General features: G+C 43.3%; 1 protein-coding gene across 1 annotated transcript in view; it reads left to right on the forward strand.

Moving 5' to 3' along the window:
- LOC137536847 (zinc finger protein 27-like) overlaps window positions 1–23,456 on the forward strand; it is a 39,701-nt gene extending 16,245 nt beyond the window's left edge. Inside the window, exons 8-16 of the mRNA XM_068259034.1 lie at window positions 4,542–4,569; window positions 11,385–11,504; window positions 13,569–13,736; window positions 13,859–13,937; window positions 17,162–17,259; window positions 17,368–17,479; window positions 17,574–17,671; window positions 17,765–17,828; window positions 20,575–23,456. Coding sequence (XP_068115135.1) covers window positions 4,542–4,569; window positions 11,385–11,504; window positions 13,569–13,736; window positions 13,859–13,937; window positions 17,162–17,259; window positions 17,368–17,479; window positions 17,574–17,671; window positions 17,765–17,828; window positions 20,575–21,866 — 2,059 coding nt within the window. The 3' untranslated portion in view covers window positions 21,867–23,456. The remainder of the gene's footprint in view (window positions 1–4,541; window positions 4,570–11,384; window positions 11,505–13,568; window positions 13,737–13,858; window positions 13,938–17,161; window positions 17,260–17,367; window positions 17,480–17,573; window positions 17,672–17,764; window positions 17,829–20,574) is intronic.
- Window positions 23,457–26,437: the final 2,981 nt, after the last annotated feature.

Genomic DNA, 26,437 nt, shown 5'->3' on the forward strand with positions numbered 1-26,437 from the left:
TCTGGTGTGCCTTTTTTTAGTGTTTTTTTTATCCATTATTGCTCCAGGAAAAATCAAATATGACCGCCGGCTCATATCCCTTCTGCTTCCGGGTTATGAGTCGTTCTGGATGTGCTGTCTAGGCTATATAGGCTATATAAGACCAGGCTGCTATCTAGGCTATATGAGAAAGGCTGCTGCAGCCTTTCATCTGTGTGCTTTCATTTTGGTATGATGTGCAGCTGCCTGTAGGAAGTGTCTCTCATAGGAATGAAACTGCAGTCATCATCATTATCTAGTGCACACAGCACACAGGGATCATTTTGCAGCCACAGAGCTTCTCTCTCAGCAGCAGCAGCCCCTCCCATGTCATCATAGCTCTCAGTATGCAAAGCAGGAAATCTGAGCCAGGAGGTGGCAGGCTTGGGCTTGAAAAGACTCCACAGAAGAGTGACTCAGCTATAATGATTCCAGGTCAAACCTAGACTGAGCCAGTCGGGGATTTTTATCACAGTTGCTAATAGACTAATTAAGCAGATAAGAATGAAACTAAAATCAGGGTAGGTGTTTACTGTCATGTTCCCACTGATAAATGTAATAAAATACATGAGGGTGCTTTGTCTCTGGTTCTCTTTAAGATGCACCCTTTATTATATTATCACTTTGATTTATATCCTTGTTTTTATTAGCGGATGTTTGTTTAAGTCTGGAACAGTCTCATGGTCCTTATGCCCAAGTTGACATCTTTGACATTCTGTTCAAAACATTATTCCTGTTACTGTTCACTGTATTTTTCTTATTTTGTTCAATAAACTTACTTGAAAGTAAAAAAAAAATAAAAAATTATATCTATGATTTACTTCAGTGTGTGTGATGGCTGTAGTGTGTGTGTGTGCGTGCGTGCGTGCGTGCGTGCTAAATGCTTTTTTTAGTTCTTAAAGTGAACCGAGCACCATTTTAGCACCTAGGGCATCTCAATAGCACATGAAAAATGCATGCCAGCAATGTCTCATTATTAAAATAAGCTTCCATTTTACCTTTTATTTTACATTCAAAGTAGTTTAATTAGCCTACTTCAGCAGGCCTGCCCTTCCATCCCCAGCCACAGAGATTTCAGGAAGCTAATTGTTTTATTGAGGTCATTACCAAGAAGTAAACAATAACTTTTTATCAACCGAGGGGGGTGGGTAATTAGGACAGTTTTTTTCAAAGAGATTGCGTGTGTCAATGCGTCAAGATAGCATCTCTGACTTGTATAAATAAGGACTGTGAGAAGGGGAGGGGGGAACATGGCAGCTTCTATGCCAGGAGAAAGTCCAGTGAAAAAATGTGCTTAGTTCCCTTTTAAAGAGCAACTAATAGCCTGGAAAAAAAAAGCATATGCAGGTAGATAATCTCTCTACTTACATAGTAAATGAGGAGAATGCTGTTTGTGGCAGGGACCATCTTGTTCCCACAGGCTGAAACTCCCCCCCCCCCCCCCCCACCCTCAGCATCTATTCTCCTCTTTGCACTATTACTGAGCACAGCGGGGAGGAATAAAGGTAGTGCACACAGACTCGCCTATCAATGGTTCCAGATGCTGGAGTTCCCGTCTATAATCTCTGCACTACCGCTAGCAGTAGTGCAGAGAATATGGATGGGAACTCCAGCACCTGGAACCATTGATAGGTGAGTCTGGGTGCACTACCTTTATTAACCATAACAATCATATTTTTATAGCGCTTTTCTCCCTGGGGACTCAAAGCGCAGTGACCCTGTATTATGCAGTCTCAAAGGCTAGGGAAAAAAGGTGGGTTTTTAGCCTTTTTTTAAAGCTGTCCAGAGAAGGAGCCTCTCTTACTGATTGTGGGAGTGAGTTCCATAGAGTAGGGGCTGCATAGGAAAAGGCCCGAGTACCAAATGTTAGGTGTATCCTGGGAATAACCAGCTTCTTCTTGTTGGCAGAGCGGAGGGTGCGTGGAGGGGCATAAAGTTCCAATAGATCCACTATGTATTTGGGTCCCATCTGGTTTAGAGCCTTGAATGTCAGCAGGCAGATCTTAAAATTGATTCTCCATTTTACTGGCAACCAGTGAAGAGTTTGCAGTACTGGGGTGATGTGTGAGCTGCGGGGGGCATTGGCTAGAAGTCTGGCTGCAGCATTCTGTACTAGCTGTAAGGGGCACAGAACCTTATCTGTAGATCCGATGAACAGTAGTTGCAGTAGTCTAGGCGGGAGGATACAAATGCATGAACCAGGGCAGGTAGGTCTTCAGCTGGGATAAGGTGTTTTATTTTCGCTATATTTCTTAGATGGAAGAAGGAATACTTGATGACAGCTGATACCTCCCCTCTGTGCTCAGTAATAGTGCGGGGAGGAGATGCCAATGGGGGACGTGGGGGAGGCGGCTGTGGCTGAAGTTCAGAGGAGGCAGGCTTGCACACTAAAGGAGGGGGGGGGGGGGCAAGGACAGGTGCCAGCCCCCGCATCCTAGCAGCTGGCTGCCTGCGACCACTGAAGGAGACAAGGCGGCCAATCAGAGACGAGAAGAGAGGTGTGGGCGGGGAGAATGGGAGGGATAGAGGTTTCAGCCAATGAGGCTGAGTTAGTAGTACCTATGATGTAAGAGCCTGGGGGCATGGGGAAAAAAAGGGAGATTGATTTAAAGCTTTTAAATTGCCTAGATAGCATCCAATTTCCATATTTAACAGCTTCTAGTAGATAACTTGTTTTAGATTGTATGCCTAACAGTTACTCTTTAAGCAAAATTCACATTCACAATGTGGTTAGCTCGGAGACTTCTGTTCTTGTAGGTAGCAAAAGGCATTGAGAACCGGCAAATGCACCGGGTGGATCCCTGTAGGGGAGAGCAGTGAGGTCGAGGGACCTCTATACACACACACGCACGCACGCACACACCAGATTTCCGGATAAAACAACTAAACTAAACTGTGACATAATAACCCCATACCGTTATCATATTTGCTTTTGTGCACAATTATTATTGTCCATTTATAAATAACAAGTTCCCAAAGTACAGTTTATCTGCTCTGAAAACTGCCACTGCTCAAGTGATCACTTCTCAGCTTTTTCTGGTTCCACAATGTGTGGGGGTCAGTTTCAGCACGCTGCTGGCTGTATACCTATTGTAGCAGACAAAGGAATGTAAACAAAATATCATTTTATCACCTTTTCTGATGAGGCAGGAATCTTTCCACTGAAGAACAAAGTGCTGTGTTTAACTGTTTGAATGCTGTTCTGCTACACATTTCATTTTTGTGCCAGTATGCTGTAAATAATCTTTTAGAGCAAATAAGAAATGCTGAGTTTCAGACCACTTCAATGATCATTACAGCTGAGGGTAATTTCTAGTGTGTATGCAGCTAAAGGTTTGTTTACTATAGACGTTCACTAAGGTTCGGTACTTTGCAAGCATTTACTAACATTTTGTACGATGCAGAATGTTAGTAGGGTTTGGGACAGAGCACATGGTCACAAAGACTCTATACCCTAGCAGCAGCCATTGCTTAACATTGGGTGCCCTGCAGTCACTGAGGTTTGAGTTGTCCTAGTTTTGTAGCACTGGCTTCCTGTGTGAATGTCCGATGCAGCTTTGTTATGCAGAATAGCAGTTTGTAAACCCCTCCCCTTTTCCCATCGTCACTCACAGGAGATAAGGGGGGGGGGGGCTGGGAGGAGGCACCAGCCAGGGTGCCACGCCCACTTCATTAATGCCGCTTGGAGAGACTTTGGGCTCATTCACGCCAGTGCGCTTCTGTCCACTTTTTTTCAGCAACATGTATCTATGATGTGCTGAGAAAAAGCGGACAGAAGCGCACAAAGTGTAAATGAGCCCGTAAAGCCTTGTACACATATCACCAAGAAGGAGCCAAAATAATATAAGTAATGCCATGGATGATTTAATAATCATGACAACACAAGAAAAGCCATCCATCCATATAGCCAATAAAGAAATGCTCATAACCACAATATCTATAACGTTTTAGTGACGTGTCCCCTTTAAAAACAGAGCAAGGGGTGTAGCCCCAGTGTCAAAAAGACTTCATATAATAATGGTCAAAATGAAGTTAGGTAACATTAACAATACCACATATTGGGATGATACAGAAGTAGTATAATAAGTCTACTATACACAAATAACATCCATGTCAAATTTCAACCCTGCATAAGTACCAATCACTATTAATCCCATGTATAGTGCATCCTGTAGGGAAAACTACACCAAACAAAGCTGATGGCTGGAGGAGATGAAATGCAGAGTGCCAGCTAAGTAAAGAGGCTCACCACCAGATGGTAGTGTGGCAGATACCAGTTGCAGACACCCTCGCTCGATCTCACATGTTCCGCAGACCACTTCTGCTTCATCAGAGAGGTGTCGTTACAGATCATCTTTAAAGGTTTAATGGAAATATGAACTTTTTAAGGTCAGACAGGGAATCAATTCCTCCTGGTGGGACTAGCCCCACTGCTGCAGAATTTGATAAGTTTGCATAAAATTAGTATACAATTCTGCATCTACTCAAATTTGCATCTCTTTTACTATCTCTATTTCCTGCAGACTGGACTTGAAAGAGGACAACTGTACTGTCAGAAAAAACTTCTGTCTTGGGATATATAGCAATGTATTTACATACTTGGATCCACTACAGCTGTGTTTATCCAAAGTATTAGCCCATTTTGAAAGCCTGTACCCACTAATGTAATAATTCTTAGGAACCCCTTGACACATGTACTTGTTAGGCATACTGTGTTTCTATATAAATGTTTTTCATCATTCATTTATGCTTTAAGCTCCAATAAACTTATTTGCCCTTAAAATGAACCTGAGGTGAAAGGGATATGGAGGCTGCCATATTTGTTTCCTGTTAAACAATACCAGTTGCCGGGCACCCCTGCTGGTCTATTTGGCTGCAGTAGTGTCTGAAGTACACAAAAACAAGATGAGCTAATCTTGTCAGTTCTGACAATATTGTTAGAAACCCCTGATCTGCTGCATGCTTGTTCAGGGTCTATGGCTAAAAGTATTAGAGGCAGAGGATCAGCAGGAGAGACCGGCGGCTGGTATTGCTTAAAAGGAAAAATATATGGCAGCCTCCATATACCTCTCACCGCGGGTTCACTTTAAAGGGACACTTAAGTCAAACAAAATGAGTTTTACTCACCTAGGGCTTCCAATAGCCCCCTGCAGCTGTCCGGTGCCCTCGCCGTCTCCCTCCGATCCTCCTGGCCCCGCCGGCAGCCACTTCCTGTTTCGGTGACAGGAGCTGACAGGCTGGGGACGCGAGTGATTCTTCGCGTTCCCAGACACATTAGCACCCTCTATGCTGCTATATGGTATATGATATATGCTATAGCAGCATAGATGGCGCTATTGTGGCCAGGAACGCGTAGAATCACTCGCGTCCCCAGCCTGTCAGCTCCTGTCACCGAAACAGGAAGTGGCTGCCGGCGGGGCCAGGAGGATCGGAGGGAGACGGCGGAGGCACCGGACAGCTGCAGGGGGCTATTGGAAGCCCCAGGTGAGTAAACGCTCATTTTTTTTTTTACTTAAGTGTCCCTTTAAATATATATACAGTAGTTTTTACTTTTTTAATCCTTAGAGTGAACCTGAAGTGAAAATAGTTATGAGATAATTAATTCTATGTGCAGTACGGATGATAAATAAAACATTAGTAACATGGAAATGACTCTCATATTTTTATTTTAAGTTTAATTGTTTCATTTTTAAGATTGCAGCAGACAATTGCCGCATTCGAATCCACACTCTGCCTTGTTGAGCTGAAAGAGAAAGAGAAGTAATGACCCTTTGAACATTACTGCAATTAAAACTTGTCAGAAACCTTATCTCTCTGTGTCTCTTCGCTGTTTTAGCCTCTATTTACTTTGCAGGAAACCAGACTGAGTACAACAATCTGCCCACAAGCTCTTTTGCAAAGATAACAATACACGTTTTTATAACTCTTGCCAAACTGGAAGCGAACATGCCGAATCCAGTGCAAGAGACTTCGACGCAGCCGGCGCCACCATAGGCCGTAATAGGAATTGCGGCTATAGCGGCGCACAGGGAGTAACTTTGGCGCCGTCAGAAGACGGAGCTGAAGTTACTTTTAAAACACTATAATTCGGCCTCCACTGCCTCCAGCAATCACTGGAAGCCGAATTATTTCATTCCCCACTATCCATGGCGGCCTGGAGGGGGAATAGTATTTAACACGGCCGGGAACTTGTGCAGCAGCAGGATCAGCCCTATGCCGGCTGTATCCTGCACCCAAGTCTCCCTCGCCAATTCCTCTTGTATGCAACTGGAAGATAGAAAAGGACATTTTTTTTTTGTTCTAGACCTAGTATTAGACCTAGTATTATATGTACCTTTGTTTATCTCATCATGTCACATGTCACTTCAGGTACGCATTAAAGGGACTGTGAAGTGAAAATATAGTTCTGCTCTGTTTCATAGGTTAAAATGCAGTGTGGTTTGTAAATTGCAAATATGATAGAATCATGCAATGCTATGAAAAAAATGGCTGTGTACCTGAAAATAAAAACACGACACTCTGTCCTTCTTTGCTAGTAATGTTCTATTAATTATCGGTACTACATGTATATTTCATTATGTCATGAGTTTTTTTCGATTCAGTGTCACTTTAAACTTACTGTGTAATTGACTGTGACAAGTTCAGGTATCTCATTTTAAGACTCTAGGGCACTGTAGGATAAATAAAAGTTGCAGTTCCAATATCCTCCACTAGATGGTAATGTGACACATGCTTAGCAGAAGGTACCGTCACAGAGGAAGTTCTGGAAGTGGGAGGAAGCAGAGAGGAGACAACATTTGCTAGACGGAATAAAATAGCAGAAGGAGGGTAACGCAATCTACAGCTACCTGTGTATGTAGAAGAATGATGGATAATATGAAAAAAAATAATTATATACAATAATAACTTGTAGTATCTTGAATGTAGTAGATTAATATATGAATGCTATAATATCCATTCAGCACAAAGCTTTTTGCTGTGTTTAGTCTACATTCTTCATATGAGTTGGCAGATGCTATCTATACAGTATGGCTCTATGCATTGCAGGGTTATATCAGATCTGCAAGCAGAATTCATTATGCATGAAGATTTTTTTTGGAGTAGAACAGGGTCTGTTCATCTGATGACTGATTTGTACTCCTGTATTTGGCTGCTCACAATCAGTTCTACACAGGGGAACAAAAGTGAGATATGATCATGTGACTGCGACCTGCCAATCAGCAAAGTACAAACTGATCACCTGGTGAGTTTGATCATGAGCCCCTCAAGGAATTTATGGAAATCTGAAGTGATGTATTGTTAAAGGGGAACTGAAGTAAGAGGTATACAGAGGCTGCCATATTTATTTCCTTTTAATCAATGCCAGTTGCCTGGCAGCCCTGCTGGTCTATTTCTCTGCAGTAGTATCTGAATAACACCAGAAACAAGCATGCAGCTAGTCTTGTCAGATCTGAATTTAAAGTCTGAAACACCTGATATGCTGCATGCTTGTTCAGGGGCTATGACTAATAGTATTAGAGGCAAAGGATCAGCAGGGCTGCCAGGCAACTGATATTGCTTAAAATGAAATAAACATGGCAGCCTCCTCATATCTCTCTCTTCAGTTCCCCTTCAAAGGGATCCTGCTGATCATCTCGGCATCAGTAGTGTCTGAATCACACAGCCGAAACAAGCATGCAGCTAATCTTGTCAGATGTGTATCAGAAACACCTGATCTGCATGCTTGTTTGGGGTCTATAGCTAAAAGTATTAGAGGCAGAGGATCAGCAGGACTGCCAGGCAACTGGTATTGTTTGAAAGGGAAATAAATATGGCAGTCTTCATATCCCTCTCACTTCAGGTTCCCTTTAATGTGTATAATAGGTATATGGACACAGAAACGCCTCATCTGTATGTGCTGGTTAGATATTACTTCCAAAATCATAGGATCTAATGTGATGCAAGCTGTAAAAATCTCAGTCCACTTCTACTGAAAGAGGCACTGTAGTGCCATGTAGTAGGATGCAGTCAATTATGTAGGATATCTACTTTTACGGTAATTTTCCTGATTTTAGCATCAGAAACACATGCTACATCTGTGTATTGCTGTATATTGGTATGTAACCCCGCCCTCTCAGTGATGCTTAGCTATACGGAGTTCTTCTCCCAGAGCATTCTGGGAGCGTAGGCATTATTTTCAATGGCTTCAGAACTCTCAGAAATAAAACATTCCCCAAAGCCGAACCTGACAGGACTAAAGATTTTGCCACCTGTGATAAATTTCTCAAAATAAATCAGGGAGAGGAAAGATTTCACAATGGGCAAACACTGACTAAATCATTTATAAATTAATATTGTAAAAAAAAAAATAATTATGTTATTTTCACAACACTTCCTCTTTAAGGCCTCTTTCACACCAATACGTTGCATTTTAGAGGACGTTAAGGTCGCATAACGTGCCCCTAACGCAATGCATGGTGGTGTTGAAGTTGGACGTCAGATTGAGCCACGTTATGAGGCTCTTGGTGCTATCCTGGGAAGTCCGGATCTTTTCAAAGATTCAGATGATTTGAATCAGATCATTGAAAAGATCCAGATCTTTGAACCGAATCTTTGAATCATTTTACTAGGGAAGCAAGGGTGCAGGGGCGTAACAATAGACCCTGCAAGGTATGCCTCCGCAGGGGGGCCCAGAAGCCACAGGGGGCCCATGGGAGGAAAAGTTTGAGAGACTGACAGCTAAGGGCATGGAGATAAAAAACGTATTTTGCTCTTGCACCATTGTTATATTGACTTCCTGTGTCCACCACACAGACATGGACTCATACACACTTTGGAATTTGTACACTGTCCCTGCTCCCTAGGGTTCGTAAAAAACATCTGTCTCACACTGCAGCTAAGTTCTGATGTCTCTATGTGCAACCTAAAAAACAAGAGAGTCACATTTTGAAATAATGTTGTAGACTTTCCCTTTTCAGCAATTACTTCAAAAAGATTCCTAGATTCTTATCAAGCACAGGGCTAATTACCTTATGGCCTCTAATTACTTTTACAACACAATGGAGTGGAGATTGATATCTTACTGTTGCTGCTTCATTGAGAGCTTGTTGTCTCAATGAATTCCAAGATCCCGTAATAACAGTATCAATCAGTGACATTCTGAATGTTTTGCCAAAGTTACAGTGAATGAATACTATATCTTATGTTCAGCATGTCCTTGTTGTTCCTCCATATAGCATGTGCTCTCATGTAGTAAAATAATACGGCTGTGTGTGTATGTATGTACTGGGAGCAGAGCTACAACAAGGGACTTGTCAGCTTCAAGGGGCTGGAGGAAGCCCCATGTAAGTAGATCTGGGGGTAGCATAGATTGCCTGACGTTTACTTTAAAAAGAACCAGAGACGGCCAGAGAGGGAAAATGAAAAAAGATTTTAAACATACCTGGGGCTTCTTCCAGCCCCATAAGCCTGGATCACTCCCACGCCGCCATCCTCCGCTTCCTCTATCGGCGGTACTGGGTCCCGTCACATCCAGCGGACGCAGCCAATTGTCCGCATACACAGGGGCTCCCTCCATACCCCTGCGCAGTACGGAGCCGCACGCGTACGGGTATGGAGGGAGCCCCTGTGATACGGACAATTGGCCCGCGTGCTGCCGCCGACTGGCCGAAACTACGGGACCCGGTACCGGCGGATACAGGCATCAGAGGACGGCGGCGTGGGAGCGATCCGTGCGTATGGGGCTGAAGGAAGCCCCAGGTATGTATAAAAGCTTTACTTCATGTCATCTCTGGTTCTCTTTAAGTCTAGGTGTTTTTATCTGCATGGAGAAAACACACTGGTCTTCAGTTTTCCTGTGCAGAAACGAGGGGGGTGGGGGGCCCCATCCAAAGTTTTGCGGGGGGGGGGGGGGCAGTGATGTCTAGTTACGCCTCTGCAGGGGTGCAGCAGAGTGAGAGGTGCAGGAGAATGAAGGCACATTGAGGGTGCTAATGGGGAAGGGTGAGATGCTGCAGGGACATTGTGCTTGTGCACAGAGACTGCAGTTCCTGTTTCTTCAAGACATCCACTGTGAACCGAATCCTTCATTGTGATGATCCGGATCAAAGATCTGAATCGTTCATGATCTGGACAACACTACAGTGCAGTTAATATTAATTAGCCATGTGGCTAGGAACAATAGCAGACTCTCCCCTTACTGAGCATGTGCAAACAGTCTAACGCAGCTAAAACCACATATAACGCACAGCATGCTGCACTTCCTTTGAACGTCCAGCGTTACACTGTAACGCAACGTGGGCTCTCTGAACAACCCATTGATTTTTCATTACTGTGTGTTGGGCTGCGTTACAGGCTGCTCTAATGTGCGCCTGTAACGTCCCACTGTGAAAGCAGCCTAAAGGACAAATGAAGCAAGAGGGATATGGAGGCTGCTCTAATACTTTTAGCCATAGACCCTGAACAAGCATGCAGCAGATCAGGTGTTTCTGACATTATTGTCAGATCTGACAAGATTAGCTGCATGCTTGTTTCTGTGGTATTCAGACACTACTGCAGCCATATAGATCAGCAGGGCAGCCAGACAACTGGTATTGTTTAAAGAGGAACTCCACTGAAAATAATGTAAGTAAAAAAGTGCTTAATTTTTACAATCATTATTTATCAATTATTTAGTCAGTGTTTGCCCATTGAAAAAATGTTCCTCTGCCTAATTTACATTCTGACATTTATCACATGGTGACATTTTTACTGCTGGCAGGTGATATCACTGGAAGGAGATGCTGCTTACTTTTTTGGCAGTTGGAAACAGCTGTTATTTCTCACAATGCAACAAGGCTCCCACAGTGTGATGTCAGAACCATGGTCCTGACATCACACTGTGGGAGGGGTTTCACCACAATATCAGCTATACAGAGCCCCCCGATGACCCGTTTGCGAAAAGGGAAAGCTTTCTCATGGGAAAGGGGGTACCCGCTACTGATTGGGATGAAGTTTATTTCTTGGTTACAGTTTCTCTTTAAAAGGAAATAATTATGGCAGCCTTCATGTTCTTCTCACTACAGTTGTCCTTTAAGCTCTTATAGCATTTATAACATCCAACCAAGTCTGTGCTGTACTCAGTAAATACAGATTTTACAAGTACTACAATTGCTGGGCAATAACTGGAGATTTGCAGTGGACAACATGTTGTTACTTGGAAACCTTCAATCATTTGTACTGAAATTTCTGTTTTTTTCCCCCACAGCAAGGGCAAAGGTTGCAAAGAAAAAAAAGATAGAAGTTCATTGCAAACACTAGAGACTGTCATCTTTTTACAGCTCAGCTCATCTTAGTAAAGTCCAGAGTCCTATAAAACAGGCAATTCTCTTTTTAATATTTCTCTACAGACAGAAGAATCTTATTTAAATCACAAGACCACATTAATGAGGATTGAGGAGGCACAGAGTCATGTAACTGAAAAGATACTAAACCTCACCCTGGAGATCATCTACCTGCTGACTGGAGAGGTGAGGAGGATTCTGGGAGGGTCACATGACATCACTGTTATCTGTATTAATAAAACACAGACCTGACTGGAGTGTTAGGGAGGATTCTGGAATCACTGTCAATTTTACGATTTTAATCAACATATAAATAGCAAACAGCAGATCCTTTGCATGAATAAATACTCCATTCACCACTCTATTCTGTGACATGTGTCACCTTGTTAAAGCACTCTCGTGCACATGCTCAGTGTGGAGTGCAGCGGCAGAGAACCCATCGGTGGGAGACTGCTACTGGGGGACACAGTGCAGGAACGACGGGACCAGGAAAGGAACTGGAAGGCTTTATATGAGCGTACGTATGTATGCGTCGCTGGTGGGTTTGGTGCTGGGAGAGCCGAATGAAGGCTCTCCCTGCTGACGCAAAACTCCTCAGAGCCCCGAATTACACCTACCCGCCCCATGCAGCATCACATTGCTGCTATGTGGCGCCTGGTTTCGGCGACTGGCACTGAGCAGCGCGCACTGAAATCACCTTTTTCGCTATAGGACCTACAGCCTTCCTTCTCCTTAGGTGAGTATCTTTTTTTAATATTTTCACTTTAGACTCACTTTAAAAAGATGCTGAGCAGCTTTAAAAAAGACAATTTGAACTTACCTGGGGCTTCCTCCAGCCCACCGTAGGCCGCAAGGTTCCCCAGCATCCTCCTGGCTGCTCCCCGGTCTTGCTGATGGCTCTGCTAATTGGTAACTTCCGCCAGTATGAGCCCCCGCTGCACACATTACGTGTCATCACGCCGGCTGCTGTACGTCATTATGGCGGCTGGCGTGAGAGTCCTGCACATGTGCGGTTCAGAGTTAGAGAACTGCGCATGCACAGGACTCCCACGCCGGCCGCGTTGATGACGCGTAGCAGCAGGCGTGATGACGCATAACGTGTGCAGCGGAGACTCGTACTAGCAACTTCAGGCGGAAGTCGCCAGTTACCAGAGCAGCCAGCGGGACCGGGAGAGGAAGCAGGAGGACGCTGGGGGACCTTGCGGCCCATGGTGGGCTGGGGGAAGCCCAAAGTAAGTATAAATTGTCTTTTTTAAAGCTTCTTAGTATCCCTTTAAAGAGACACCGAAGCAAAAAAAAAAAATATAATGCTTTGTATATTACAGTACAGGAAGAGTTAAGAAACTCCAGTTGTTATCTATGCAAAAGAGCTATTAAGCTCCATGATTTTCAAAGTCGCAGAGAGCTCTGTCTTCTGAAGCTTATTAGTGTGTGTGTGTGTGTGTGTGTGTGTGTGTGTGCGTGCATGCGTGCGTGCGTGCGTGCGTGCGTGCGTGCGTGTGTGTGTGTCAGTTCAAAAGTTCACTAGCCTGCTCTGTAAAATCATTTAGAATGCTGAGTAGTGTTTAAACTGCAAATATTAGAGAATGATGCTATGTTATTAAAAAAAAAAAAAAACTATATAACTGAAAATAAATATATGAGAATATTTTCTTTGCTACTAATGTTCTAGTAATTATCTGTACTACACAACCAATTCATTGTATAATTTTTTTTCGCTTCAGTGTCTCTTTAACATTTCAGCAGAAATTGGGTTGACTATCACTAGCATATCACCGGTCTTTGCGTTATACTGCTCCTTGTGGTACAAATCTTTGCAGCCACATATCGTGCACTGCAGTCCACTGAGCTCCAGCCATACTTCATTTACATAAAAGTGGCCTCAGTCCACTTAGGTTTGATCATTAACATATAGATAATCCATGAGCGTTTTGCTTTTTATACCTTTACATTATATGTGAAGTTTTTGACTAATGTCTAATGTATTTAAACATGTATGCACTTCCATTCTTGCTTCCTCACCTGTTTTGCTCACTGTGGATTCTCCTCCTCCGAACAATCACTTACAATTTATACCCACCCACCTATCCTCCAACCCCCAGTATCTTCCCCCTCAACCCTTCTCCACTTTCAGAGCTGAGCTGTGCCACTGAGAGATCTGTCGTATTAACATAACACATCTGACTGGATAGGTGGGTGGAATTCTGGTGATGTACATTTTGACCACTGTTATGCTATGATGTTACACAGGAATATGAAGTAATGAAGAAGACAGGTGAGGTACTGACCACCAGCAAACGTCTTCATGTCCCATCCCCCATCACAGTGACCCCAACTCAGTCCCTGGTACCCGAGAGGAACAACAACAAGAAAATTCTAACAGTCATCCACAAGCTGATTGAGCTGTTGACAAGACAGGTGAGCGGTGATGGGAATTGTGGGACATCATCCGGTAACAGCAATGGATGTGTCTGGTGTATCACTGTATGTACCAGGTTCCTATAAGGTGTCAGGATGTCTCTATCTATTTCCTTATGCAGGAGTGGCAGTATTTAGAAGGACACAGGGATCTCTACAGGGACTGCATGATGGAAAATCAGCCAGCCCTCACATCACCGGGTAAGAGGAGACTTTCATTTCTTGTAAGGTAGAGTATTGTACCCTGTTAGCCATCAGTAAAAGAAGGAAGTTTTGAATCAGGATGATACCATTTATTGACTAACTTAAAGTAAGTTTTAAGTGGAAAAAAGCAGTTTAACTTACCTGGAGCTTCTTGCAGCCCCCTACAGTCATCCTGCACACGTGCTGTCCTTCCACCACTCGCCAGTCAGCAGCAGGGACCCCCAGAAGGACGGTGCGGGTGCAGGATGACTGCAGGGGACTGCAAGAAGAGCCAGGTAAGTTAAACTGCTTCTTATTTTTTTTTACACTTAAAGGGAATCCGAGGCGGTGTTGTAAAACTGAAAAAAACATACCTGATGCGGCTCATCTTCCGGATCCCGATACGCCACTTCACACTCTCCCCCCCCCCCCTGCTACGTTTGTCCGCCGGGTGAAGAAGGAGAAAAAAATCCAAGATGGCCACGATCCTGGAAGTACTTCCAGAGGTCACGGTACATGCCCGACTACAGTGTACGAGAGGGCCTGAGCATTGGGCATGCTCAGTAGCTTCTCTTGTGCATTTTTTTTTATAGTGCATAAACAGAGGGCGGGGAAGAGGCAGCGAAGGGACGTTCCTGATGCCGGAGAGAGCATTTTGCAGGAGTCGCTTTCAGGCACAGGGCCCCCTTCTAAGATACAAATGTTGACATTCTCCATGTCGACAATTTTGGGGGAGGGATGCAGCCGCCAGGGGGACCCAGCAACGGGAAGAAGAGGACACGGAGGCATGTGATTATATCAAAAACACGCCTCTGTGTCCAAATCATCTCAGGGATTCCACCTCCTGTACACTTTAAGTATCCCTTTAAGAGAAAAAGAGTAAGTAGAGTCTGAAGAAGGCTAAAAAGCCTTCTTCAGACTCTATCCCTGTATGCTGACACAAAGTAGGAACACACAGCTTGTATACATATGAACACCTATACAAACACAAAGGAGTACAAAACAGGTGGGGTCCTGGGTGCTCACACAGCCCAGGACCACGCTCTACAAGCTACACCTCAAAGGGGAGCAGGATCAGCACAGACAGCCCCCATAAAATGCTTGGGGGACCATCCAAAGCTGCTCCCACCACTAAGGAGATTTCCCACAAAACCTCCCCGCACAAGCATATCAAGCCCAAAATAGGTAAGAGCTCACATTCAAGCAGCACCTGCCTTATAAATAGTCTGCAGGTGCTCATCAACCAATTAAAGGCACAGTATGTTCGTTCAAACTGCAGTACCAAATTATCCAAGGGCTGAACTGACTCCACTGTCTCCTCAAAAAAATTAAAATTAAAAAGAGAACCTCAACTGCACATAAAACTCTAGTAATAAAAATAACTTACATGAAATTTAGTTGCACTATTTGCATAACTTTAGCATCGGCTAACTTTCTGAACCTGAAACCTAAGAGGAGGTCTGTCCTTGAGGCTTGACATCTATATGGGATTGCACTGGATGCATGTCACTCATTTATATCTGCATTGCCACTGATTGTCTGTTATTTGCCATAATTAGGGATGGGCTCACAAACGAATTCGTAATTAAAAAATGAGCCTTAATTGCCGCAGCTGTGCGGCTGGATGATGAGGGGTTATTTACCCACAATTCCGCCGTCCTGCCTCTGCTCCAAATAGCTTGCACGCGTCCTATTAGACAAGCCTCACTACGCACACACACTCCTCCTTCAAGCCGTAAGGAGGAAGTGCACAATGGTGAGGCTTGCAATGCGTCCAATAGGACGCGTGCAAGCTATTTGGAGCGCAGGCAGGACGGCGGAATTGTGGGTAAATAACCCCTTATCATCCAGCCGCACAGCTGCGGCAATTAAGGCTCATTTTAATTACGAATTTGAGTCCTTATGGACTTGTGATTAGTTCGTGAGCCCATCACTGGCCATAATCAGCATAGTATCAAGAGCCAATTGCTCCCTGCTGTTATGCTTCTCTGCTGTCTTTCTATTCTAATCCTCCACAAGCCGTTATTATGGCCATTCTCCAGTAGGAGTGTGGGTCTGTGTGTGTATGGGGTCGACCTCAACTGCACTAATTCTTATTAATTGTTTTTATTTTGAGTGTTTTTTCCTGATGTACAGGTGCTATATGTCTGGTACATGACAATATTTATGTCAAATAAAGGTTTTCAATATTTCTAAATTGAGTGAGGCTCTATTTAGAAACATCTGCCCCTGGTTCTGCTAAGTTTGTTGAACTGTTTTTATGAGCCCTCGTATACATGATATGTGAGTGGAGCAATTGTTTTGACATCCCCACTCTATGTATCACTTAGAGAAAACTTATTGAGGAACCATTTTTTCGTTTGTTTTGTAACTGTACTAATAGGTAACTTCAAGTCATGTAGTGAACAACGAATAGCAGAGATTAAATGTATACATTGGTTCAAAACTGTAGATAGGGGATTGAACAGGGATAGCAATTTTTATGCTGGTATGATATTGATGGAATTTAATTGGCACATTTATTTTAAACCCAGAATAACTTTTGTATCTACTCTGCTTTAAACTTAACTTGTGAACAATGAATTTACGATCGCTTCATGTCAGTCTGTGTTTTAAGTAATGTGGGGTTTAAGTGAACAAAGGGTCTTATCTTAACTATTTGTCATAAATACCTCACAATACTTGTGATTGATTCCTGTCAGATTCTACCTGACTGGCATCTGACAGAAATCTATCTGTTGGTCAAATCTGCTGCAAATCTATCAGTCTGTGGCCACCTTTAATGCTGTGTTATTGCATCTAAATGGCTCTTATTTATATTTGCAAAACAATCTATGTACCTCTCTCTGATTTTTTAAATGTATGTAAGCTGCACGTTCTAACATCTTGTCAGCGTACAGGAGTAGAGTCTGAAGAAGACTTACTAGCAGAAAGCTTACCCTCTTTTATTTTTGTTAGTCAATAAATGGTAAATGGCAAATGCAGACAGCAAAATTACATTAAGCATTACTTTTTAATAGAGAACTTTTTGGTCTCTTTAAGCCCTTTATATATTTTTAAGCGGTTCTGGGTCGCTCAGAGCTGTCTGTGTATTCCCCAATAAATGGTATCTATAGATCCAAAACTTCCTGCATTTCTTGTAAGGAAAAGAGCAGAAAGAGAGGGTCCACATAGATCCCCCAATCACTGAATAAACAAATATAGACAGATATGCATTCAGTCAGCGTGTGTGTTTCCTACAGTTGGATCCAGTAACAGAAACCCACCAGAGAGATGTACAGGTCCTCTTTATTTCCAGGATTGCACACAGGAAGATCCCACCATCCCCCACTATTATCAGGTAGGTGGAGTAAAGGGTCACTATTGCACAGTTACTCCATGTTGTATGACCAATGGAGAAACTGTGGATTTTACAAACTCGTCTTCTTCCATTTTTGGTCTTATTTAGGCTGATAATCTGATTACCATTAAGGTAGAAGTGAAAGATGAACCAGAAGAGACATCTGAGATCAGCGATGAGCCAAGTATGGAGGAGGAAATACCCTCATTTATCAATATAGGTCAGTAATTAACACTAAATACAGAACACATTTTCGCATGTTCTCTTTCTTTAGTCTATAATCTTCTCTGTAATTCTGTGTGTGTTTCCTACAGATGGTACCAGTAGCAGAAACCCACCACAGAGATGTACAGGTCCTCTTTATTCCCAAGATTGTCCACAGGAAGATCCCCCCACCCCCCACCATGATCAGGTAGGTAAACATAAGAGTGGAATTCACAAGTGACTCCATTTTATTACTGCTTATATCTTAAAATGTAATTTTATCATTGCTTTGTATGTGTAGGATGATGAACTGACAACTATGAAAGTTGAGGTTAAAGAAGAAGAGGAGGAGACATATGTAAAAGGTGAGTTGGAGCTTAAGAAGGAAGATGAAATGGGGCAATGTAATACTCTACACCATATGAAAGGCCCATCTCCATTCCTCAGTATAACATCATAGTACCAACAAATGGGGAGGAGATACTGTACACCATATTAAAGGCCCATCTCCATTCCTCAGTATAACATCATAGTACCAACAAATGAGGAGGAGATACTGTACACCATATGAAAGGCTTATCTCCATTCCTCAGTATAACATCATAGTACCAACAAATGAGGAGGAGATACTGTACCCCATATGAAAGGCCCATCTCCATTCCTCAGCATAACATGTTCTCAACAAATGAGGAGGAGATACTGTACACCATATGAAAGGCTCATCTCCATTCCTCAGTATAACATCATAGTACCAACAAATGAGGAGGAGATACTGTACACCATATGAAAGGCCCATCTCCATTCCTCAGTATAACATCATAGTACCAACAAATGTGGAGGAGATGCTGTACACCATATGAAAGGCCCATCTCCATTCCTCAGTATAACATCATAGTACCAACAAATGAGGAGGAGATACTGTACACCATATGAAAGGCCCACCTCCATTCCTCAGTATAACAACATAGTACCAACAAATGAGGAGGAGATACTGTACACCATATGAAAGGCTTATCTCCATTCCTCAGTATAACATCATAGCACCAAGAAATGAGGAGGAGATACTGTACACCATATGAAAGGCCCATCTCCATTCCTCAGTATATAACCTCATAGTACCAACAAATGTGGAGGAGATGCTGTACACCATATGAAAGGCCCATCTCCATTCCTCAGTATAACATCATAGTACCAACAAATGAGGAGGAGATACTGTACACCATATGAAAGGCTTATCTCCATTCCTCAGTATAACATCATAGTACCAACAAATGAGGAGGAGATACTGTACACCATATGAAAGGCCCATCTCCATTCCTCAGTATAACATCATAGTACCAACAAATGTGGAGGAGATGCTGTACACCATATGAAAGGCCCATCTCCATTCCTCAGTATAACATCATAGTACCAACAAATGAGGAGGAGATACTGTACACCATATGAAAGGCCCACCTCCATTCCTCAGTATAACAACATACTACCAACAAATGAGGAGGAGATACTGTACACCATATGAAAGGCTTATCTCCATTCCTCAGTATAACATCATAGCACCAACAAATGAGGAGGAGATACTGTACACCATATGAAAGGCCCACCTCCATTCCTCAGTATAACATCATAGCACCAACAAATGAGGAGGAGATACTGTACACCATATGAAAGGCCCATCTCCATTCCTCAGTATATAACCTCATAGTACCAACAAATGTGGAGGAGATGCTGTACACCATATGAAAGGCCCATCTCCATTCCTCAGTATAACATCATAGTACCAACAAATGAGGAGGAGATACTGTACACCATATGAAAGGCCCACCTCCATTCCTCAGTATAACAACATAGTACCAACAAGTGAGGAGGAGATACTGTACACCATATGAAAGGCTTATCTCCATTCCTCAGTATAACATCATAGTACCAACAAATGAGGAGGAGATACTGTACACCATATGAAAGGCCCATCTCCATTCCTCATTATAACATCATAGTACCAACAAATGAGGAGGAGATACTGTACACCATATGAAAGGCCCACCTCCATTCCTCAGTATAACCTCATAGTACCAACAAATGTGGAGGAGATGCTGTACACCATATGAAAGGCCCATCTCCATTCCTCAGTATAACATCATAGTACCAACAAATGAGGAGGGGATACTGTACACCATATGAAAGGCCCATCTCCATTCCTCAGTATAACATCATAGTACCAACAAATGAGGAGGAGATACTGAACACCATATGAGAGGCCCATCTCCATTCCTCAGTATAACATCATAGTACCAACAAATGAGGAGGAGATACTGTACACCATATGAAAGATCCATCTCCATTCCTCAGTATAACATTATAGTACCAACAAATGAGGAGGAGATACTGTACACCATATGAAAGGTCCATCTCCATTCCTCAGTATAACATCATAGCACCAACAAATGAGGAGGAGATACTGTACATCATATGAAAGGTCCATCTCCATTCCTCAGTATAACATCATAGCACCAACAAATGAGGAGGAGATACTGTACACCATATGAAAGGCCCACCTCCATTCCTCAGTATAACATCATAGCACCAACAAATGAGGAGGAGATACTGTACACCATATGAAAGGCCCACCTCCATTCCTCAGTATAACCTCATAGTACCAACAAATGTGGAGGAGATGCTGTACACCATATGAAAGGCCCATCTCCATTCCTCAGTATAACATCATAGTACCAACAAATGAGGAGGAGATACTGTACACCATATGAAAGGTCCATCTCCATTCCTCAGTATAACATCATAGCACCAACAAATGAGGAGGAGATACTGTACACCATATGAAAGGCCCATCTCCATTCCTCAGTGTAACATCATACTACCAACAAATGAGGAGGAGATACTGTACACCATATGAAAGGCCCATCTCCATTCCTCAGTGTAACATCATACTACCAACAAATGAGGTGGTAGTTGTGTTTACACTTTGTCCAATTCCGGTGCTTGTGGTGTTGCATGTGTACCCAGCTATAGCTCTATCTTATCTTTGAATACTAGACCAATATACATGACTCCACAGTAGAAAACAAGAACAGTGAATATGTTATTATTTCACAACAGATGGACAGCGTGTGGATACACATCACAGACTTTACCATGAGGAGAGACTGCTGGACGCCTCCGGTGAATCTTTTGCTCAGTCACGTACCATTATCCCTTACATTGATCTGCAATATCATGGTGCAGAAAGATATCCTAATCTCTTTAATCTGGAAGAAGCCTTTGAGAGATCACAAATTGTTGTTCCAGCTATGCATCCAGGGTCTCACTGGGTAGATAGATCAGAACATCCATCTCATTCTGAGGGGCCTTCATCCAGCCCTGCTGTTACACAGGCCGGGGAGAAGAAATATCCCTGTCCTGAGTGTGGGAAATTCTTTAAAAGGAAATCAATTCTTACTCTACACAAGAGAGTGCACACAGGGGAACGCCCATTTTCATGTCCAGAGTGTGGGAAAGCTTTTACTCAGAAAGTAGCCCTTGTAACACACCAGAGGATTCACACAGGTGAGCGTCCTTTTTCATGTTCAGAGTGTGGGAGATGTTTTAGAAAGAATCCAGAGCTTGTGGCACATCTCAGGCAGCACACAGGTGAGCGTCCCTTCTCCTGTCCTACGTGTGGGAAACGTTTTTCACAGAAAAGGAACCTTGTTGTACACGAGAGAATCCACACAGGTGAGCGCCCTTTTCCATGTTCAGAGTGTGGGAGGAGTTTTGTCCAGAGAGGAGATCTCCTGGTACACCAGAGGAGGCACACTGGCGAGCGGCCATTTACATGTTCAGAGTGTGGGAAAAGTTTCGTTCAGAAAGGGGACCTTCTTACACACCAGAGACGTCACACAGGGGAGCGTCGTTTCTCATGTTCAGACTGTGGGAAAACGTTTTCACAGAAAAATGATGTAATCATACATCAGAGAGTTCACACAGGCGAGCGCCCGTTTTCCTGTGCAGAGTGTGGGAAAGCTTTTAAGAAGAAAAAAGATGTTGCCATACACGAGAGAAGTCACACAGGCGAGCGCCCTTTTTCATGTCCAGTGTGTGGGAAATGTTACACTCAGAAGCAGCACGTTCTCAGGCATGAGAAAGTGCACACTGGGGAGCGTCCTTTCTCATGTACAGAGTGTGGGAAATGTTACTTTCAGAAAGGAGCCCTTGTTAATCACCAGAAAAGTCACACCGGCGAGCGGCCCTTTCCATGTTCAGAGTGCGGAAAGTCATTCATTCAGAAGAATCACCTTCTCAGGCACCAGAGATATCATGCAGGCGAGAGGCCTTATTCATGTCCGGAGTGTGGGAAATGCTTTACAGAGAAAGGAAATCTTATAAAGCACCAGAAACGCCACATCTGCTGAGGCCATGGATGTATGCCTGTATGATTTACAAGATTAATTCATCTGACAGTAGAAAAACTGTATGAACAGTGGAGTATGTAAAAGCTCCGCCCACCCAGAAGATATGGGCAGGATGGACTCATCTCATAGCTTCTTTTGGATCTTGTTCCCTCCCCCAGGAGGCGGTCCTGCCACCCTAATTCCTGGATGTCTTCCTGTTATTTTTATGACTGTCACTCCTCTGTTTACATTCAGCATAGCTGGACTTGCAGACCTTTAATGCTCAGGCAAAAATGAGTGCATTAAAACCACCTATTCAGCATTTTCCAGCTGCCTGCTCACTCCTCCTCTTCTCAGTTAGTCTGAAGCACCCCCCCCTACCAAAGACTCTCTGCCATGATAGGCTATCAGTCAGTAAGGAGGTGGTTTTGAGCTGACAGAGCAACCACTCGCCCCCTTGCAGGCCTATGTGACTACTGTGGGAGTGTTTCCGACTGACCAGGTGTGAGCATGCAGCTGTAGGTCACTGAGGGGGAGGGGGGATCACATATGAAATGATGCACCAGGTTTTTTTAGTAAAAACCTAAACTTTTTAAAGAAAATGTTTTTGTTTTATAAATATTTAATTACAAGTATTCAGATTAAGGACATCTGAAGTGAGAGGGCTATGGAGGCTGCCATGCTTATTTCACTTTAACCTCCCTGGCGGTATGATTCCTTTTTGATTTTAGGGTGTAAAAGCAGTACAATTTTTTTATGTGCTTTTAGACCCTAAAAGCATGAAAAAATCATACCATGAGAGAGCCTGGAGCAGCCCCTGCACTTACGCACCTCCCTGGGATCCAACGCTGCTTTTCTCCCTCTGTCCTCCGGGTGGCGCTGTAACCCTACAGTGAGATTGCCGGCTGTCGTTATGACGACAGTCGGCGATGTCACCAGGGGGTTGCAGACTCTCCGTGGACAGGAAGAGGAATGGCCGCCAGTTTCTGCATTGCCCGGGAGGTGAGTGAAATCGCCCGCTGCACACAATGCTCTGCATGGATCTGCTAGTAGCTACCACGAGTGTAGCTTGTGGTTAGCGCTCTGAGATGTGGTTTTCCACCCCGAGTCTAGCTCATGGTTACCGCTAAGGATGTTAAATAATACCAGTTACTCCCAAGAGATTATTTTCTATAAAATGCAGGGAGGACCCAATATGCCATAGGTGCATTAGAGACCATGGGGACCTACTACACATGATTTGGCGTTGCCCAAAACTGCAAAGATATTGGAAGGAAGTGCTTGATATTATAGACACTGTCTCTAAACAAAAGGTAAATCGTACGATTCAGCTTTGTATATTGGGCTCGTCACTAGAGCTAAAAGTACAGGAACATGTCCAAACTATGATTCTTAGATTATTATTCCAAGCCAGGAAGCTAATCCTCATGCAATGGAAAGACCCAACCCCTCCAACCCTAGTTGACTGGATTAAACAGATAAATATTTATCTAAAACTGGAGAAGAGCGTATATCTGCATAGGAAATCCCCAGCGAAATTTGATATGATATGGGCAGGCTGGCTGGATACCCCGGGCCTTCCAGATATCTCATTAATACAAGATAGGTTACTTGCTGTATTGAATTAAGTTTATGATTCACACTGTCAAATCATAATATTCACAACTGTTGCGATTTTGTGTTTTTCTCTACTGTATTGCACTGCTGCACCAACTATGATAATATTTGAATTGTTGAATGTATTTGCATAATACTTGTTTAATAAAGGCTGTTTAAAAAAAAAATAATACCAGTTGCCTGGCAGTCCTGCTGATCTCTTTGGCTGCTGTAGTGCATGCATTACCCACCTGAAACAAGCATGCAGCTAATTCAGTAAGACTTCAGTCAGAAACATCTTTTTGGCATGCTTGTTCAGGGTCTATGTATTAGAGGCAGAGGATCAGCAGGACAGCCAGGCAATGTGCATTGTTTAAAATGAAATATGTCAGTCTTCATATCCCTCTCACTTTAGGATTGCTTCCAATGCATATACATTTGTGACAGTACTGGGGCTGTACATGTAAGTGCACTAACACTTAAAAATGTTATGTAAGTGTGCGTAAAGAATACCCGAGATGACATGTGACATGATGAGATAGACATGTGTACCATGTGTATAGTGCCTAGCACACAAATAACTATGCTGTGTTCCTTTTTTTCTTTCTCTGCCTGAAAGCGTTAAATATCAGGTATGTAAGTGGCTGACTCAGACAGGATGTGACTACAGTGTGACCCTCACTGATAAGAAATTCCAACTATAAAAGACTTTCTTAGTGGAAAATGGCTTCTGAGTGCAGGAAAGAGATTTCTCTGCAATTTACCCCTCCTTTCCACAGCCTGTTTGGCACTGGGGAAGGAGTCGCACTTGGCCAGCAGCCAACAGACAGCAGCTGACTATCGGCAACAGTTAAGGATAAGCCCCACTGCCTGTATTTTTCTTTTATGCAGCACGAAAATGCACATCTAAAACATGTGCATTTTCCTGTGCACTTTGTGTTGCAGGAAAACGCATGTGATTCTTGCAAGTGTGAGCCCTGCCTTAGGACTGGAACCCACTAGCAGTGCGTTACTATGCCATTTCTATGCACTTGTGATTTGAAAGCTCTTGCTAATGTAATACTATGGGTCTAACCCCACTTGAGGGATGTGATTTTATAAAAATCACTCTTAGCATTGCATTAGCAAGAGCTTTTCAAATCAGTAGCGCTTCAAAAGGTTGCTAGTGGGTTTGAGCTCTTAAAGGATACCCGAAGTGACATGATGAGATAGACATGTGTATGTACAGTGAGTGCCTAGCACACACATAACTGCTGTGTTTCTTTTTTTTTTTCTCTGCCTGAAAGAGTTAAATATCAGGTATGTAAGTGGCTGACTCAGTCCTGACTCAGACAGGATGTGACTACAGTGTGACCCTCACTGATAAGAAATTCCAACTATAAAAGACTTTCTTAGTGGAAAATGGCTTCTGAGTGCAGGAAATAGATTTCTCTGCAATTTACCCCTCCTTTCCACAGCCTGTTTGGCACTGGGGAAGGAGTCGCACTTGGCCAGCAGCCAACAGACAGCAGCTGACTATCGGCAACAGTCAAGGATAAGCCCCACTGCCTGTATTTTTCTTTTATGCAGCACGAAAATGCACATCTAAAACATGTGCATTTTCCTGTGCACTTTGTGTTGCAGGAAAACGCATGTGATTCTTGCAAGTGTGAGCCCTGCCTTAGGACTGGAACCCACTAGCAGTGCGTTACTATGCCATTTCTATGCACTTGTGATTTGAAAGCTCTTGCTAATGTAATACTATGGGTCTAACCCCACTTGAGGGATGTGATTTTATAAAAATCACTCTTAGCATTGCATTAGCAAGAGCTTTTCAAATCAGTAGCGCTTCAAAAGGTTGCTAGTGGGTTTGAGCTCTTAAAGGATACCCGAAGTGACATGATGAGATAGACTTAGGAAAATTGTATACTTACCTATCGGTAATTTTCCTTTCCTGGTAGTCTCCATGTCAGCATACTCATGGGCAAAGTCCCTCCCCTTTTGCCCCAGTAGGATGTCCAAAGATGTTAAAAGCTATGCCCCACCCCATACTGCCATTCACGTAACTAGAACGAGCCGACAGCATAGGGTGGGACCGTATGCTGACATGGAGACTACCAGGAAAGGAAAATTACAGATAGGTAAGTATACAATTTTCCTAATTCCCTGGTATCTCCATGTCAGCATACTCATGGGCAATAACTAGACCAAACAATAGGGTGGGATGCAAAAACAGAAAATATTTTTAATCAAATCGAGACACATACAAGTTTAATCATACTGCAGAGGCAACAGTGGAGGAAATAACTTTCTTTCCAAATTCCACACATGACAGCAAGGCTGGATCTACACAATAATGCTTTAAAAAGGTATGTCCAGAGGCCCAATTTGCTGCTCTGCAGATTGTGGACAATGCCACCTTACCCGCTTTAGCCCAAGAAGAAGACATGCTTCTTGTCGAATGGGCTACTACTTCCTGCGGCGGTTCAAGGCCTTTAGCCTTGTATGCGCTCTGAATTAAAGAGACTATCCATCTTGCTATCGTTCTCGTTGACGCTGACTTGCCTTTCCTGTAACCACTAGGAATTACAAAGAGTCTCTCTGACTGACGAATATCCCTAGTTTTTTCGAGATAAAGTTTTACTGTAGATGGTACATCTAGCTGGTGTAACAGGGATTGATCTTCCTGAGTTCTGAAACTAGGCAAAGTCCACTCCTGGTTCAGATGATAGGGTGTCGACACTTTGGGAAGAAAAGACTGAACTGGATGGAGAACCAACCGATCGTCATACAAAACTAGATAAGGCTCTCTGTATCCTAGGGCCTGGATTTCCGACACCCTTCTGCCAGACGTTATGGCGATTAGAAATACGGCTTTTACGGTCAATTCGTACAAAGTCAATGGTTTTTCCGAGGATAAACTAGTCTCCAGGTAATGCAACACAATGGGGAGATCCCACTTCGGAAATTTGGGTTTAAAAGGTGGCCTCATCTTGATTGCTGCTTTCAAAAATTGC

This window comes from Hyperolius riggenbachi, chromosome 10, assembly GCF_040937935.1.
Source record: "Hyperolius riggenbachi isolate aHypRig1 chromosome 10, aHypRig1.pri, whole genome shotgun sequence".
Classification (NCBI taxonomy): domain Eukaryota; kingdom Metazoa; phylum Chordata; class Amphibia; order Anura; family Hyperoliidae; genus Hyperolius; species Hyperolius riggenbachi.